We start from the raw sequence: 13373 nt of genomic DNA, 5'->3' as shown, positions 1-13373 counted from the left end.
ATTATTAGAAGGCCATTATGCACTGCGACCAGAGCTGATCTATTGTGAAAGGCCTTTTTTTGTAACCCTAGAGTTTTAGGCTTTTTAAAAATGTTAGCACAATTTTGGGTTTGTTGTTCCATAGATTGCATGGAGATACTACGATACCACCAAGGTGATGAAGTCTCTGTCTGCCCAACGCAGGACATTCACAAAGCACATGTTCTGAGCTTTCTATGTCCATTTCGCAAAAGCGGCAGACATTGGTTTCAGATAGACCAATATTATTTAGATGGTACCTCAGACTGCAGTGACCTGTAAGATATCCTGTTAAAAGACGCAGATCTACTCTGCTTAGTGAGAGAAGCTTGTCAGATATTCCTTTGTAGGGACTTAGTTATAGTTCCCTTTGACATAGCAGCCAAAGTTAGTACTTTCGCAATTTTGTTTCAGATAACCAAATCTTGTATTCCCTTATCTTGTAGAGTATTTGTATTTTCTTTCCCTATCCTTCCTTTAGCTGAAATTTGACAATAGCCCACCAAATTTTTGTATTTGTAAAATCGATGTCACCTTGTATTAATGCACTTTGCTCTGGTTTAAACGTCTAGAATCAAGTAATGTCGGATGATTCCAAAGAGAAAGTGTGGAAGTGAAATATTTTCGAATGAATCTAAAGGGTCTTTCGAAAAATGCACTCAAATGCAAATTTAGATTCTTTCAGGTTTCACTATTTTTAATCAAAATGCGGCTCTTTAGAATTATATGTGAAAAATGGCATAATTAAAATGCACTCCATGAGCACGTCTACAAGCGAAATCCGTAAAATAGTCGATTCATGAATGCCCAATTGTTGGGAACGTCGAGATATCAGCAACGCTTGCGCTACAGCAGCAATATTCCCAAAAGAACGTCCAGTTTTTCGTCTTCCAATTCTTTTTTTATCCAGAATCGGCTTTCCAACAACATTTTAATTGTCGATTCATTGGGACAATTGTTTCCACCAAAAACATCACGAATTTTGTGATATGTTGTTCTTAAAGATCGACCATTTTCATAATAAGTTTCAATAATTTTAACGCGTTGTTTTATCGACACCAAAAACAGCGACTAAATACCTAGGTATTGTTGTGGTTAGCAAACTGTCATGTAGATTAAATGTGGAAGAAATAGTAAAAGAGTCTCCAATACCTTATACGCATGCAGACGAATGCTCGGTAGGTCTATGGGCTTATTTTTTTGATTCACAGATTTGATACATCAGGTCAGTCCATAAGTTCGTGCGTATTTTACCCATAATTTCACTTTTGTATGATTTTTGCATACAAAAAATTATTCGCGGAATTATAACGGAACTATTTATATTTTCTTTGATATATTGTGCATGCAACAAGTGATTTTAATCGCGGATAGAAACACGGTTTTCAAAATTCCGTGGTAACTGCGACGTGGAGGATGCCCCGCGCGCTGGTCGTCCTGAAGTCTTTAACTCCGACGCCTTGCTCGAACTCGTGGAAGCTGAGCCAAATTTCACATTCGATATGATAGCTGAGATGTTAAATTCATCACATGGAACAGTTCACAGGCACTTGGTTCAGTTGGGAAAGGCTTCAAAGCTGGGAAAATGGGTTCCGCATAGACTTTCCGTCGCCAACCTTCAGCAGAGAGTGAATGTGTGTCCTCAGCTGAAAAATGAAAGTTTTTTGAACCGTATCGTTACTGGTGATGAAAAATATGTCCTTTACAATAATCCTGTTCGCAAACACCAATGGTTAGATAAAGATGAAACACTAGAACCGACCCTAGAGATGGCCTTCACCCCAAGAAGATTCTCCTGTCTATTTGGTGGGATATAGCCGGTATTGTTTATTATGAACTTCTGGAACCAAACTAGACGATAACTGCTGATTATTATTCCCATCAGCTATCAAACCTCAATGAGGCACTTAACAAAATCGACTTCTTTAGTGAATAGACGCAAAGTTTTGTTTAACCACGACAACGCAAGACCTCATACCGCAAGGCAAGCTGAACGAGCTCGGATGGGAGCTAATGCCGCATCCACCATACTCTCCGGATATTGCACCTTGTGATTATCACCTTTTCCGTGGACTTCAATTCCATATGAGTAACAAGAACTACTCCTCAAAAGAAGCTATAAAAAGGGATATCGAAGCGTATTTTGGCTCCAAGGACAAACAATTTTTTGAGCAGTGAATTAAAAATTTGCCTAAACGTTGGGAAGACATTGTAAATAATGAAGGAAAATATATTATTGATTAATAAATACTTTAAACATCTTTTTTATTAATTTTAAAACCACCTTTAAAAAGCGCACGAACTTATGGACTGACCTGATACAAGGCGATCCTAAGACGAATAATACTCGATGGTTCACTAGTATGGTGGACGGCGCGCGATAAAGTGGCTTATGTTGAAGGATTGGAAAACGTGCAAAGGATTGCAGGAATATGTGTAACTGGTGCTATGAACACAACTCCAATAGCGTGAATAGAAAGAATTCTCAGCTGGCATACAATCAAACTCGTAGTAAGAAACTCAGCTAAAAGATCTGCCTAAGAGTGAAGATGTCAGGACAATTCTCACAGAGGATTTCTGATCACAGCAACATTCTGGATTCAAACGGAATGTCAGACAACGCAATTCCACAAGCTTAATTTGGCAACGCTACAAATAGAAGTGTATGTGCGAATTGTTTTTTTTTCTACAAACATTTTCATTGATAGCCAAGTTGCTATTAACGCAATTACGGCAGCTTCGGAATGTGTTTAACAATGCGATCCAAAATGGACGAACTCTGCGGAAATGGGCAGGTCAGTACTTAGTGGATACCAGGTCACAAAGGAATATCTCTGTGTGGAGCTGCTTGTCTCCCATCGGACGCGTCCCCAGATGGCCGATCGGGGAATGCTCGGCAGATATGCGGGGTAGGTGGGAAATAAAATACCACTCGCGGACCAAAACAAGCAAAACATTTAAACATTTTTCATTGCGCACAGTCGATATGAAAAAGAAAACAAAAAAATAATAAAAAAATCCAGGAGTGTCGGACTCAGAATGAGCGGTTATCCTGGTCGGCGTCTGTTCTCCAAGTTAGGAGCGGCTGATTACAAAACAATGGCGTGGCCTGAGGGCCATCAGGACCGATTCCAGTAAGATCCTGATTATGGCATACTGGAGTGGAAGCAGAATCTTGCTGAAACGACTTACAGAGGGGTTCTCTGCTTCTCCGCCCTATTAAAAACTGACAGGTCTTACAGAGCGCTCAAGGCGCGTAATCTTAATTGACTATGTAGGTTGGGTTGAGATAACTCCCCATTAGTCCCGGATCGAAGTCTGGCTCTGATCACAGGTACCTATAAGGACCTGTGTTAACCCTAGTATGGCCTCCCTCTTTTCATAGATATCCATAGGACTTACGGGTACCTACTACATACACGCGCGGCGATAGCGGCTGTAAGCTTGGGCCCTATAGCATGGAAAATAATAAAAAACTTATTGAAAAAACACCAGTAATATAAATTACAAGGACAAGGTCGAAGTTGCACCGCCCTTCAGGAGGAGCTCTGTCATAAGCAGGACACCTCCAGAAAAAGCAGCAACCACAAGTAATACACCGGTGGTAGTAACAGCGGAAAGCAGCAAACCTGGCGGCCAGCCAACGACGGGCAAACACAATGGCTGCACATACCTACCATACAATTGCCCTCGGTGGATCGGCAGGTACTCCGGCAAGCCACCAGCAGCAGCTAGTGTTCACCCCAAAGGTGAGCAATGGACAGCGAACTCTGACAATTAGTAACCCTGAGCCCAAAACAGGGGTGTTAGCGGAGTTGATAGAGCGCATGGGAAAGGATATCGACGGTATTTTACAGTACGTTGAATCCCATCGAAATGTACATGGCGACATCAGAAAAATGTGTAGCTTTATAAAACAAGCACACACAGAGGTAGCAATGCAGCTGAAAATCGATGAGCGCACCACTGGTGCTAGGTCTGCACCAGCGCATACAAGGAAAACAACGGATGAATTGAACTTCGAACTGCTCCTACATCCACCGTATTCGCCAGATATGGCTACCAGCGACTACTGGCTACTCGCAGATCTAAAAAACTGCTCGCTGGTAAGCAATTTCAGTCGAATGAAGAGGTTATCGCTGAAACTGAGGCCTATTTGGAAGCAAAAGATAAATCGTTCTACGAATGTGGTATTGAAATATTGGAACGGCGCTGGAATGATTGCGTTGTTCTTGATGGAAATTACGTTGATGAGTAAAGCTAAATTTTAACAAAAAAACGTGTTTTCTTTGTTAGTTCCGGGACTTTTCAGCCCATGTGTTATAGCTCATTCCTTAGGAAAGGCCATATGAATCAAAGTTCCAAACTTTGTACAAATTTCAGAAAAATTCATAAAAATTTCCAACTTTTTAATCAGAGTATGCAGAAGGCTTTTGAATACGCAATTTTATAGCTCAGTTTGCGTATTTCGAAAATCGAATTGATTTTGAGATGTGCATTCGTTATACATATAAGATATTCGCACTTTGAATGCAAGGATCCTTTTGAATATTTATCAAGTTATGTGGAGAAAAAAGTGTTCCGCATTAATATGAAATGAATTTTTGAACTCTGTCAATATTTTCTGGTACAACGACAGATTAAACCCGTCTTATTAGCATTTTGCAGTGGAAATATATGAGGATTAATTTCATTTAAAATGGAAATTAGCTTATCGTTGCATTCTTGTCATAATAATGCACTTCGAACGTCATAATCTTAAATCATAGCATGAAAATTTACACAAATCAATTAAATTTTTGCTGACCCACAATTTTCGAACAACAGCAACCAACACAAATTGTGGTAAAATGATAAGTTTATAGTCGAAAAAGTCAAACTTTCCAATATAAAACTCAGTTAGTACTCGTACGTAGCAACACTTGGGGTTCCAATTCTCACAACAGGCGTATGAATAAAAGTAATAATATATATATATATATATATATATATACATAATTGGCGCGTGCACCCTTTTTGGCTGTTTGACCGAGCTCCTCCTCCTATTTGTGGTGTGCGTCTTGACCTACAGTTTCAAGCCGACTCCGAACGGCAGATATTTTTATGAGGAGCTTTTTCATGACAGAATACTCTTGGAGGTTTGCCATTGCGGCCGCTATTAGAAAAATGTTTTTATTAATTTTGGTGTTTTCACCGAGATTCGAACTGACGTTCTCTCTGTGAATTCCGAATGATAGTCACGCACCAACTCATTGGTGGCGGCCGCCGTATAACTGCTGAAGTAAAAACTAACGTTCTTTAAGTTTATTTTTTCATACAATACATGTTCATATCTTTATCATATAAGCCATTTTATTTTTAAATAGCTGCAAGCTACTGCATCTACCGTTAGATGACCAACAAGCACAGATGTATATTATTTTGTGGTTTATTAAAATAAATAAGTAAGCAAATATTTGTTAAGGCAAAGAAAATATTTGTAAGTATTGAAAGTGCCGAAAAAAATGCAAACATAAACAGGAAATCGGATTTACGAAAATAAATACACCTGCCACGACATGCACCGTACTGCGGAAGGCATGGCGTATGAGTAATATGCAATGCGCAATGCATAGAAAAAACGCATGCAAAAGCATTCAGCCATAGATGTACATACATATGCATGTATGTGCACCTGAACACACGTTTATTCATACTTAAGTAGTATAAAATTATTGAAGAAACCAGAACAAAAAGTGAACAAAATTACGTAAAATAATTGGAAAGAAACTTATGTAAGACCAAAGATTCACCCCGTAAGTGTAGGAGGAGGAACGAAAATCCAATGGTTGTACAGTGGAGGCAATGTCTATAGTTGATAGAGATGAAAAGTAAGAAACAAACAGAAAATGACAAAATAGACTGATTAGTTAAAAAGTAAATTGGAAAATTTATTGAATGAAAAAAGGAAAAGTAATAAAAAAAATATAATATTGTAAACTTTTTATCATTAATACCATGCACAGGTTTTTTTTCTACTTTTTTTATTTTTCCCTTAGAGACGCATTTACATACATACAACTAGTATTGTGCAAAACCCAATAACATATTTGAGGCTATTGGTTCTCTTAATTCCAGAAATTAAAAATGCATTCTTACCTGTAAACGAAATTCTCACTTATTAGTTTGGGGAAAACGAAATACATGTTTTTTGCGTGAAATTCAAAACTTTATTTAATTCTCCGTAGGGCACCCGGGCATGGCCGGAGTGGCTTTTTCGACTTTGGACGTGAATTTAACATATTTCTATTATAACTAACAACTTAAATTTAATTTTGTATCGATTTATGGACATAAACTTTTAAAAAAGATCTTCGAACAGGTCGAAAAAAGACCAGACCCGGTGCCCAAACGAAGGTTTTGAAAAAGGTGTCCAACGGAGGATTAAGATATTTCGGATTGTCCGATTTGGGTCAAATATGCACCTTTTTGTTGTATAATTTGTTGCCATTTTAAAAGTAGCTTCATAATACTCGTACCTCTCTTATGAAAGTATTGTAATCAATTTTCACAATCTTCTCTTGGTACCGATTTCTTATCACTCAGAAAGCTTTGCAATGAGAGAAAAAGATGGTGATCGCTTGGTGCAGGTCCGGACTTCATTTTGAATGCATTAAAACTTCCCAACTAAGCTCCAGGAGTTTTTGGCGAATCACTACAAACGTGTTTGGCCTTGCGTTGGCCTGATGGAACACAACACACCTTGTGGGCCAATTCTGGCCGATCGCTAGCTTCAAACGGTCCAGTTTTTGACAATGCCATAGATATCTAAATTTAGTGTTTGGCCATACGGAAGCAACTCATAATAAATTATTCCTTTCAAGCCCCATTAAATACACAGTGGAACCATCCTGGCCGTTAGCCCGAGTTTGGCTACCGTTTGTGCTGCTCCATCACGCTTTGAGCACGGTCGTTTTCGCACAATATTGTCGTATATGACCCATTAATCATCACCAGTTACCATTGGTTTAAGAAATGGCTCGATTTCATTCCGTTTGGCCAAGGCTTTACAGATGAAAATACAATCCATCATGTTTTTTGGTGTTATTGGTATGTCACAGTATGGCATACATCGAGCTGCTTTTTGAATCCAGCTTTGCGCAAATGGTTTAAGGTTTTATATACAGTTAGAATTTTCAAAAAATCGATTTTGTTTTTATTTTATTTTTTTAATGTACATATATTTAAGAATGCACACAAAAAATTTAATATCGTTCCGGTGAATATTTTCGAAGTTACACGCAAATTTGAAAAGGCGTTTCAGAGAATTTCGACCCTATGTAAAGTGCTTTTCAAACTTTAAACGCATTTTTCTCAAAACCGTGTTTTCGAAGCCGGTGGACACGATTTTTCAAAAACGGCTGAACCGATCGTCTTGAAATTTTAACACAACCTTCTCAGATATATTCTCCAGGTATTAGTCGAAGGAATAAGAGAATTCTGATGATTTTTTCTATTTTTTTAGGCAATTTTTCGCGAAAATTTTTGTAGAAAATTCGATTTTTTTTTCCTTCGATTACTACTTTATCTTTATTTATCCACAAAAAGAATCTAATTGGTTTTTCGATTTCAGATAATCCAAACCGGAGATATTTTGTCGGATGACGCTTGGGAGATCATCTGCAGGAGCCGTGCACTTCAATATTATCACTAACTTTACGTGCTATAATTAACTTTAAAGTAGACATTATTTGAATAATTAAAAATTGTATTTGTTTAATAAAATCGTTCTTTTTAAAAAATTCTCAAAAAAACATGATTTTTCAGCCTTACACGTGTATATAACCCCTTAAAACTGTTTCACGGTTGATCTTTAACTCCTGGGTGATGCTACGACGACTAACCATAGAAAAACTTTAAAATGTACCGAGTTTTCTCTTTGTTGACTTCCATCGTTAACACCCTGTAACTCACAACTAAATAGAGCAAACAAAAAATAGCAAAAGAATCTTTTTAATGAGAAATATCACCTTGAGCATACGAGCATAAAAATTGTTGGATCTATTCTGTATCGATCACTACAGCCATCTGATGAGAAAATAATGTATTTCTTTTTTCCCAACCTAATATTTTACATGAAATTTTAATGGGGATTCACCCGAAAAAATGTGTCGGTTTGCACATATAAATTCTATACATAGAGGTGAGCAATTTTTATTTTTTTTTTAGGAAAGCAGTCACCGCCAGCGTCAGGCGGGTATCACGAGGCAACTGGATAACAATTTCTGTTAGTTATAAGTTCACATATAACAAGATTATCTACATTTTCGAGCTTAACTCCCAATCCGAAAACGAGTTTAGCCATATAAAATTTCTTTCCCGAAATCCGAGATTATAAAATAATCTTAGATTATAAAATACTTTTTTTGTCTATAATTATTATTAAGTAACGATGAGTAAGGAGAAACGTCAATGTAAAAACTATATAAAAAAAACAAAGAAAAGACGTTTGTAGACGTAACTCTAATAAAAGTTTGGTTGGATATTATTAATAATTATGCACTCCGGCCGCTTTGGCCTGTTATTGTATAAAATGTAGTTTCCAATTTCGTGTGCGCATTGCTGCCATGATTTTTTTCAACCTCAGTAGACGTCGTTTACGAATTTCCTTCAACTGTCTGTTACTAGCAGCAAATTGCGCAATTAAATTAACTATTGCTTCTCTTTGTCTGTTCTTCATATCGTTAGTAATAATTAAACAAACCAAAAACAATAAAATATTCCACCAAACCAATTTATTTGAAGAAATACCTTTTCAAACAGCTAATCTGCTGATTCAATTACTGCATGTGTAAACGTACTTTTAGAGTTCTGTTAGAGGGGGAGTTGAACAAGGTTTTCCTTGCTCTTGTAGCAGCTTGCGGAGTCCTGCTTAGAGCGGTGAAAACATTAATCGTCATCATTGTCAATCTCATTTAGCGGTAGGTCCAAGAAACGGACTGTTTCGACAGGGTGGGGCTAAAGTGAGGAACATTTTTTATTCTCCTTAAACGAGGAGCATAAGGGTCTCGCTGGTGTTCGTTCCTGGCTACAAAATTGGAATTGCATAGTTAAACATCGGTCGACCAATTGCTTTGTATGCTGCGATTAACGTTTCTTTGTTATTGCCACAAGCTAGCGATTTGAAAACTTTACAGCGTTCTCACGATACGATCCGAATTTATATCCGGTCAATAACTGCTACTTTAACAGCACTCCCCACTAATCTATAGCGAATTGTTTCCCGCGTTTCTGGATAAGGGCACAATTTATATGAGTGCTATGGTGTTAAGGACTGTGGCGGTACTGCACGAATACACTTGGTGGAAGTCTTCACTAAGAGGGAAAGTAAAAATATCGGGTGATTAGACCACCTATGCTAGCGGGTATCACGGGTATCATCAATGGTACCACCCTCCCTACTTTCTACCAAACAATACATATTAGATCAATTAAAAAGTTTTGAAATCAGTTTTGCTTATTACGAGGATAAGAATTAACATAATATAATTGGACTCAATATGGGTCCTGTTGTTGTAGAAGTTCATAAAGCCATGCTTAGTGTAGTGCAGTCATCATTCCTTTATTGTCTATACCATCTAACGAGGAAACAAGCTGTTTCAACGGGTGGACCCTGTCTATATTGGTAAAAAACTTAATCAGCTCATGATGATGCCTGTGGAATCTTTTTTGAGGCCAGTTTTTGACCATTCTATTTTGCAAATGCTTAATTAGGTGATAATCGTCACTTTTAGAGTAAATGGTGGATGTGCAGCTTCTAGCGCGTCGTTAAAGATCTGTGCGGCATGGCGTTGTTTTGATTCGCATAAATATCATTTTATATATATTACCAATTTTGGCCAGTAGTCTGCTTCAATATATTCAGTTGAATTGATTGTCTCACCAAACACACACCAAAATCTTCTAGATGTTGTTGTTGTTGTAGCAGCTTACTGAACCATGTGGGAAGTAGTTACCGGTCGTCTTCCTCTAACGCATCTGCCATTTCGACAGGTTGGATCCAAAGGAAGAGAGTCCCGTTAGAGACGGCTCACTGCTATTTTGCCAAAATCTCTTTTGGCTGTTTTTTGTATGTGGTCTGTTTTCACTGCCAGTTACCACCCCTCAAAAAAAAACGACTTTATTGTAAAGTTTCTGCAAAGAATCACAGGCTTCGATCTAAAAGATTTTTTTCATAAAATCAGTTTATTCTTGAAACCAACCGTATGCAAATAGTTCCAAATGGTTTTCGTGCTTATCTTTAGTTTCTTGGCAATTGAAAGTGTTAGCAAGTCGAACAGACTCCACGACGGTCGGTTCTGTTGCCGAAACAACACGGGCTTTTATCCGGCCAAGGACTGTCACGACAGCAGCATTCCCCAAATATTTTTTTTTTTGGCTTTCCATATTTCCACGATTTTGTCAACATTTTCAGCGATTGGCCTACCAAACGGATTACATTCGATACTACATATCTTGGATCCATAAACAGCAGACATTTTTTTGGTCACCGGCTTCGACTTTTCAGCTCGGTCTAGTGGTACTGAAAAAATATCGAATTTTTCGCATTTTGCCTCCAATTTCGATGTGGCTTCATGAAAAACAAAACTGGCAAAGAAATATTTTAATATGACTTGATGCTATATATTTGTACGTATGTATCTTATACCATGAGATATGGCTCACTAAATACATCCAGCGCAAACTACTCTGAACTCAAAAGAAACGTTACAGCAAACATGAAAAATTGGTTTCGATTTCCATACAATACCTGTTTTGATCGAATTTCCTTAGAACTTAACTCAATAATTAGTTAATTTTATCACTTGTAGCAACTCCGTTATACCAACTTATTGAATATTAGTTATTCAAATAATAATCGAAATAAGCAGACTAAAAGAAGGGCAGCACATAATATTAGGTTTTGCACAATGCTATACGTACGTATGTATGTAAATAAATACGAATATCGTATTTAATTGTCTCGTGTTTTGGATTTAGTCACAGCTAGCGAACGATACGAACCCCCAAGATTTGGCGTTGAATTGACGTGTATCAATGACTTCATATTACAATCGCCCACCATTTGTGCATTCGGTGCGTTCGATTGTTGTTGGCGGAAGTAATGAAGCTCTTCCAAACACTGCTTATGTTGATGTTGTGGTGACCGTGCACTCTGGTGGCGACGTTCCCAACTATTACCGGGGTAGCCGCCATTAAAGACGAATTTGTCCAAACTGTTGCCCATAGCGATGAGTTAAGTTTTCGTATTTTTGCATTAACGCATATTGATTTATTTTTCGCTGTTCAGGTTTTTGTATTAGTCCTTGTTATTACCTACTCATAAGTTTTATTATATACAGCTGGTGAGAAATACTTAAGAACGATGCGTTGGCAAACTTATATGCGCATGTTTTATCGAGTACGGTGCCGTACCGGTACTTTTTGCGCTTGAATATATTTGCGTCATCACATTTATTGAAATGCATTTATTTCTCTATTTCTCTTGGAGAGGTCCCATTAATTTTTCGTAGTTTTAGTAGGACTGATATTTTTGTGAGAAATATAGTTAAGAACGGTCTTTATCCAAAATTTTGTGCATTGGTTCTTGTTTTATATTGTAACTGGTAAATATGTAAAGAATAAAGTATTTGGAGTTAAAATGATTTGTTAATGTCGAAGCACACTTCTGGTGGGGCAAACATTTTTTTCGAAGACAATCTGATCACTGTTCTGGACTGGGCATCTTCGCGTGCCGACTTAAATCCAATAGAACATCGTTGAAATGACGTAAAACATACATTCAGTACACATAATATCATAAATTTGGATCAGTTATTTGAAAAGGCCAAAAAGCAAGGGATTCCATTTCTGTTGAATGTTGTAGAGATTTAATAATATCTATGCAAAGGTCCAGTGCATTAGTAATAAAGCAAAAGGGATTTTCAACAAAATTATAATGTATACTTTTCCCTTTCGCCTGCATTTTTTATGATTTGACTATTATTTTAATTCCTCCTTAAGTATTTTTCTCGAAGAATTTTCGATTTGTATTAACTTTTGCACATGAAGTAAAAAATGTACAATATTATCTTAGATAAAAATACTGATAAAGATTTAAAACATTCTCATTTTATCAAATAAAACCTAATAAGCAAAATACTAAAGTGATTTTTTATTAAACAAATTTTAAATAGAGAAAACTGGGTTTCGTTCTTAAGTATTTTTCAACGGCTGTAATAAAATCGGATTTATATATATTATATTATATGAAACACAAGTTGTCATCATTTGTTAGTGTTGTTGATAAAAATTGCAATAATTTATAAGATTAATAATGAGACGTCGGCTCGAAGACAAAAGCGGTCAAGGCTACCCTAAGCAGCCTTTCAATGCGAAAATTAATGTGCACTTTTCTAGCAATATACTTTTACACTAGCATTTTCACCCAAACCACTAAAAAATAAAACAAATATTATTTTCATTGATTAAATACGCGTGATTAGATTAGGTCATTCGGTCTATACTGCAAAAAGTTTGTGTCGGCAAATAAAAACACCAGCATATTTCCGTATTCTCTGCAATTGTGATTTTTGTTACCAGCTCAATAGATGGTAGCAATTCGATAGCAACAAAAATCGGCTAATTCCCAAGATGCCAGAACAACACCAACAGCGACAGCAACTGATATTTATATTCTTTTAAACAGAAATGCAAACGCCTACTGTAGAGGTCAATCTCCCCCAGCGGTGCAGGGGTTAGAATATGCCCGAGGTAAGGTATGGCTGCCGTAGGCGACTAAAATCTAGGTCCACCAGTGTCTTCGGGTACGTTGTCTCACCGAAAACCATAACTCGGTACCACGGGGAACAGGAGCCCTCAGAGTTCGCTCTGACCTGTTGTTTGGGGAGGTTTTCGTGGTGGCTGTGGTTAAGACCTAAAGCGCGGGTAGGTTTTAGGCCAATGTGGAGTTGCATTGCAACCGGGTGCCGGGACCCATAGAACGGCAGTGTCCATGCCACACTGCCAATTGGTAACAAATTTTGTTGGGGTCCTGACCATTGATTACACTAGTCTACAAGGAAAAGTATCCGAAATAATTTAAACTAATATCTGCTTCTCTGTCCATGCAAAATTCGGATTGATAACTAAAATTAATTTATTAGTTTGAGTTTTTACGATAATCGTATCTTTCGTGTTTAATGGAACTAGGCCGACAAAATTTAACCAACATTCAGACCCAGAAACCAGACTATATATTTCCGAAGGTTTATGATGCGCTGAATCCAAATCTGGCCTCAGAATTGCTCTATCAGCTCTGGTTTTCGAGATATCCT

General features: G+C 37.4%; 1 protein-coding gene across 4 annotated transcripts in view; it reads right to left on the bottom strand.

Moving 5' to 3' along the window:
• Nucleotides 1–13373, bottom strand: part of LOC128858642 (inositol hexakisphosphate and diphosphoinositol-pentakisphosphate kinase) — a 69623-nt gene that overhangs the window by 53532 nt on the left and 2718 nt on the right. The window contains exons 1-2 of one of the 4 annotated variants that reach the window (XM_054095075.1): nt 11062–11667; nt 5811–5866 (exon numbers count right to left, since the gene is read on the bottom strand). The exons of the other annotated variants lie outside the window; for them this stretch is intronic. Coding sequence (XP_053951050.1) covers nt 5811–5866; nt 11062–11284 — 279 coding nt within the window. The 5' untranslated portion in view covers nt 11285–11667. Of the gene's footprint in view, nt 1–5810; nt 5867–11061; nt 11668–13373 lie in introns of those variants that run through there. 4 annotated transcript variants of the gene reach the window in all.

Source organism: Anastrepha ludens, chromosome 3, assembly GCF_028408465.1.
Source record: "Anastrepha ludens isolate Willacy chromosome 3, idAnaLude1.1, whole genome shotgun sequence".
In the NCBI taxonomy this organism is placed as follows: domain Eukaryota; kingdom Metazoa; phylum Arthropoda; class Insecta; order Diptera; family Tephritidae; genus Anastrepha; species Anastrepha ludens.
Note: the sequence above shows the minus strand (reverse complement) of the source record. Positions and strands in the feature narration are given on the sequence as shown.